The following is a 5421-nucleotide window of genomic DNA, read 5'->3' on the forward strand; positions in this document are numbered from 1 at the left end:
ACTCCATCCGGCCGGCTAATAAAATATCATAAATTGCTGGCCACTATCCTTTCTTTAACACACATGATGTTTGGATGCATGAACCAACATATGCATAAACCTACTTAGAGCATCTTCAGCCGCGCCCCCAACATGTCCCCCCCCCCAGGCGATTTTTTAGCACTGGCGGCCGAAAATCGGCCAGTCGCGCCCCTAGGATCTCATTTAGCGCCAGTTTGGGCTGAATTAATAGTCGGCGACCCCGAGCCGAACCCAAGTGCCCGGGGATCGCGTGAGGGCGCCGGTAGAAGCGAAAAGGGGCGTGGAGCCGTCTGTTGGCGAGAGGAGACCCTTTTCCTGCCGTTTCCACCCGCTTTCCCCTCGGCTTCCCTCTCATTCTCAATTCCTCCCGCCAATTTCCTCCTCCTCCCTTCCAAGTTGGCCTCCATGCCGCCGAAGAAGTACGTGGTCCCCCGCGCCGCGACGGATACCACCGCCGTTGCCACCCAGCCGAAGCAGAGGAAGCAGAGGGCGTCGATGTCCAAGCCCCAGGGCATGACTAACGCCGACTAGAAGGCAGAAGTTCAGCGCCGGGAGGCTGTCACCACTGACAGGCGGAATAGGGCCAAGAAGGCCCGGGACAGGGCGACTCTCGCGGCTGCGGCGGTGGCGGAGCAGGCAGAGCGCTCGGCCGAACAAACCGAGGCGGCTCGCGCGGGGATGATGAATCCACCCGGCGGCCATGGCCCATATGCGTCCTGGAGCCAGCAAAGCGTCGGATCTCCGGCCGGCTTCTCGTCGTCGCCACAACCCTGGGGCTGCACGCCGTCGTCGGGCTACGCCGACAGCAACGCGCACGCCAGGTTCAACCCCAACATCACCTTCCCCCATGGTCACCCGGCCCAGCGCACGCCCTCACCCGCCTTTGCTGGCGTGCAATACCCTTCGTAGACCTACTCATCACCGGCGTACGCAGCATCCCCGACGCCACCTCTCCGCCATTGCGTGCTGCTATTCTCACAAGCCTCCTTGTCGCATCTCAGTGACACCGACGCGACGGAGGCCGACATGGAAGACATCATCATGACCGGCTCGGTCGCCGCCTCCCCCGGGTTCACTGCCCAAGACGACACAATGGACCTCAACACCGACATGGACGGCGAGCTCGACTACGGCGAGGAAGAGCCAGAGGAGGAGGAGGAGGAGGAGTCGGCGCCTGCTCCGGCGAGGAAAGGGAAGAAGAAGAAGAAGCGGGCGGCCAGGACCGGCGAGCGGCACATCAAGTTGGCGTCCAAGAAGGACGAGTGCCTCGCCGAAGCATGGAAAGTCGTCTGCCTCGACCCGATCACCGGCATGAACCAGAGCGTCGGCACGTATTCGGACCGCATCAAGGCTGAGTTCGACGAGCGCAAGCTCGTCGACCCCTAGTTCAAAGGCGTCTACATGCAGCGCGGGTCGAAGGCAATGGCGAACCACTGGGGGCTCATCCAAACGGTGTGCAACAAATGGCATGGGATCATCGAGGAGATCGCGGCTTGCCCGGAGAGCGGCGCCAGCGTCGAGGATCAGGTATAGCACGCCGACCTCTCCCTTTTCTTTTCACTGTGTGCGCACCCGCCGACTGATGTTCATCGGCGCAGCTGCTGCAGATGTTTGCCATGTTTTGCCGGGACAATAGCGACCAAGAGTTCAAGTACCTCCACGTCTTCAAGCGGATCGACAAGTGTGAGAAGTGGGCGGATGTCCGGCGCACCCTCGCCAAGGCCAAGGAGACATACAAGCCGGACGCGTCGACACCTGGCGCGGCCGACGGGTGCCCGGACCGCAATAAAGGGGCCAAGAAGATGAAACACGCTGAGTCGTCTACCACACGTGTGCAAGAGTCCATCGAGCATTGCCTCGCCGACACAAAGACCCGGGCCGCCCGGCGGGAAGAGAAAACTTAGGCGCGCTGGTCGGCGTTGATGACGAACAGCTCCGTCAAACTCGACTTGCTCCGGACCAACGCCAACCTGTTACGGACCAATGTCGTCGCGAAGAAGAGGAGCGCCGACCTGGCTTTCCTGATGGGCGGCGCGGACATGCTCCAGAGCGGCGATGAGAAGCTCAAGGTGTGGTACCTGGCGGAGCGCGGCCTCATCCTGAACCAGATATCGGCGACACCGCCGCCAACTCCCACGCCGACGCCAACGCCGCCGCCAAGCCCGAGTGATGATGCCTCCGCGATGCCCAGCAGCACAGAAATCGCGCCGACGCCGCCCAACACAGAAGTCGCGCCGATGCCGCCCAGCCCGCGCACGCCGACCCCTCAAACGCCAGAGGCCGACACTGCCATATGATACATTGCTTGCACGTCCTTTCTTTTTGTACGCCAAACTTTTCATTTGATCGCTGAACTGTGGCAAGGTGATGATCACGGAACTGTGACGCCGCCGGACTTGTGGCGTTTTGTGGAAACGGGAATGGACCAAGTTTAAATTTGCAACGCCTTGAGGGCGGCACCTGGGGGCCTGGCTGGGACCTTGATCGCCCCGAGGGTCTAAAAATCGCCGGATGAGCGCCCGAAAGAACGCCGGCCTATGCGCTGGGGACCGAACGGCTGGAAATGCTCTTATAATGCAGGACAACAAGTTTGAAGCATGGTCATGCCCTTCCGACGCATCTCTACCCTGTAAAAAAATCAATAAAATGGTTGGTACTCTCCCTCTCTCTCTGTGTCTGTGTCACTCTCTCTCTCTCTTCCTTCCCGTTTGGTTGAGCACCAATTTGTGCCATTAAAAATTTGGCATGCTATGATACTTCTATTCGTAGTTATTGGTTGCATGTCTACGTAGCATTCCCTTCATAATTTTTCCGATATATTGGCCAACAAAGGGAATGGGTGAAGGAATCCTTGAATTATTTTTTGGCCAGCCAATTGTCTAACTGCAAGAAGAGAATGCTGCAGTTATTATTGCTCAATTTGAACCATACATGTTGTATAAGATGCATATGGCATTTATGCCACAACAAAATTTACAGAAGTTTCACTTTGACCAAATATATATAAAAAAATATCAACATATATCTGTTGATAAATCTAATGGCATTGGTTTGGCATTGTAAGTGTAGATGAAACTTTCTTATTTTAAAAACATTGACCTATACCAAATTTGATATGCACTATAATTTGGTAAGGAGGGAGTATCCTTTTATTATTCTTCCCAATTTATATGGAGATACAAACACAAAAGAGTCTACATCCGGGGTGAACACAGCCGAGGACAACAAAACTTTAAAACCCCCATTTCTGGGAAAGAGTCAACAACTAAACAAGACCCGGTAGATGATTACGTTCATAGAGAGGTAAAACAAGTCAAGATACACAATCAATGTAGACCTCCATTATTTTCTTTTCAAGGACAGAAAAATGATGGAATACTTTGTCTTCTCCCTCGCAAGGTGTTCGGCGACATTGTACGTGAATTTGTCGAAGAGCTTGTCGAGCATAGATTCACCAAAATGGCTTGTGAAAAGGGGCTCCATCACTGCCCTCAAACTTTTGGACACATTCATGCCGCTTCGGAGGGGATCGTGCACTTCGTTGCTTTCCGAGTTGTCATGAGGATCCCAGTTGGATTCGAACAATTCAACATGATTTATGTCAAATAGTCCACTTTGCTTGATCACCATCTTGACTTCAGTTAGTGATGGACCGTAAAAGGGTAGGTTAAAGGAGTTGAGTTTTCCCCTCTCTAGGAGGCCCTGTTGTGACAGTTTAATGTTTAATTTATACACAAAAAATGTTTAGTTTTCTGTAATTATAAGAGTTGTGAGATTATTGTACTAAAGATATACCGGTGTGTACCTCTTCAACAAGATATTCCAAAGATTGCGCAATTAATCCATAGAGCTGGTTCATATCTCCATTGTAGACATCCTCTGTTTTTCTCCCCAGAAATGTCAATACCATTTGTCCACCGAGCACCCGTTCTTTATATCGCAGCTTGAGGAACAACAACATATCCTTCTCAAAATGCTCCTGGTATAATTTAACTACAGATGGTGGTGTAGTCCTCGCAATATAAATGTTTCCTTTGTTTAGATACATTTCTCTCTTGGCCGCAAATCCATCCGGGAGCTACATGATACAAACAATAGTTGTAGGACCTTGGTGGTTAACAATAATGATAGACAAATAAACTGTGGCTTGCCAGTTTAGTACCTCAGAGCGCCAATGAAGGCAGTATGATGAGTGAAACAGATGAACACTATGGCGAGGAAAAAGCTTGGTGTAGAAGGAGCCCGGTAGCCCAGCAATATAAAAAGGTGGTAGTGCTTCTAGCTTATGAGTTACTGTAATTGACTCCTTGAACTGCTCAAGTGACTGGAACACACGGTTGAAGTCGTTTCCTGGTAGATCATTGAGGAAGACTTGGAGCTCCACGAGGTTGCCACGAAGCTTGTCATGATTGCTGCATATTGCTTCAATCACGTTGGAGACAAAGATGAGCGTGTTTTCACCTGAAGAGTAGCCTAGGTCAACAACTATCATTGTTGGATGGAGCAAATCCATGCACACTTCTATCACCGCCTTCTCGAGCACCGGCTTAGTCCGAATCAAAGCTTTCTTCTGGTACAAATGAACAAAAAGAAGCTTTACCATTTAAGATCGATAGAAAGTGTAATCAGCTTCGGTGAGCCAGAAATGTCGATGCCAAGTACTCCCTCCGTCCAAAATTACTTGTCGAAGAAATCGATAAAAATGGATGTATCTAGAACTAACATATGTCTAGATACATCCATTTCTCCGACAAGTATTTACGGACGGAGGGAGTACAAAGAAGGAAACAAGGGCAGCATATTTGTTGTGAATTTTGGTCTTTGAAAATGGGCTGTGAGTTAATTTTTCAAATACCTGATGGGTAGAGTTCTTGACATAGCTGGTCTCTCCTTCTCCCTTTGCCATATGGAAATCGCTGTCCATCTTCATGGCCACCTAAAACTCTCAAGGAAGAATTTGTTTCGTTGGTATGCTCAACAACGAAAGTATATGCTAGCAGATGTGTTGCCAACAGCAGCAGCCCTGCTCAATATATAGGTGTTGTTCGTCATCGCTCCGCTCCACAGCTCCCGGAGCGGAGTTGGCGGAGCTGTAGGTCAAAATGGTGGAGTTGCCAGTCACCCGCTCCGCAGATTCCGGGAGCGGATCATTACCGAACAGGGCCATAGGCGAGTAGTTTGCACAAGAGGTTGGAGTTGTTTCTATGTTTGTGCAATTATATTCATTTTTCTTCAACTACTACAAATGGCCATACAATTTATTTATGAGACCTTTTACGGTACATCGGATTTAATTTAGACCGTTTATTTCTTTAGTTCACATGTATTAAGGACGTTTTGGTAGTATGTTAAGTAATTAAGGGCGTTTTGGGTAGTTCACATGTATCCATCCCACACTCT

General features: G+C 50.6%; 1 protein-coding gene across 1 annotated transcript; it reads right to left on the reverse strand.

The window, feature by feature from the left end:
- Window positions 1–3147: 3147 nt before the first annotated feature.
- Window positions 3148–4985, reverse strand: LOC119335404 (anthranilate O-methyltransferase 3-like). Its single transcript, XM_037607540.1, has 4 exons — window positions 4877–4985; window positions 4184–4591; window positions 3827–4099; window positions 3148–3723 (listed from the first exon to the last, which is right to left on the reverse strand). Exons 1-4 carry the CDS (start codon window positions 4949–4951, stop codon window positions 3364–3366), a joined length of 1116 nt encoding a protein of 371 aa, XP_037463437.1. The 5' UTR covers window positions 4952–4985; the 3' UTR covers window positions 3148–3363.
- Between the last annotated feature and the right edge of the window lie 436 nt (window positions 4986–5421).

This window comes from Triticum dicoccoides, chromosome 7B, assembly GCF_002162155.2.
Source record: "Triticum dicoccoides isolate Atlit2015 ecotype Zavitan chromosome 7B, WEW_v2.0, whole genome shotgun sequence".
Lineage (NCBI taxonomy): Eukaryota > Viridiplantae > Streptophyta > Magnoliopsida > Poales > Poaceae > Triticum > Triticum dicoccoides.

Coding starts and splice junctions, on each gene's coding strand:
- LOC119335404 (XM_037607540.1), bottom strand. CDS start 4,951: ATGAAGATGGACAGCGATTTCCATATGGCAAAGGGAGAAGGAGAGACC. Junction 4,592..4,876: donor TCAAGAACTCTACCCATCAG/GTATTTGAAAAA, acceptor CATTTGTACCAG/AAGAAAGCTTTGATTCGGAC. Junction 3,724..3,826: donor TGGAATATCTTGTTGAAGAG/GTACACACCGGT, acceptor CTGTCACAACAG/GGCCTCCTAGAGAGGGGAAA.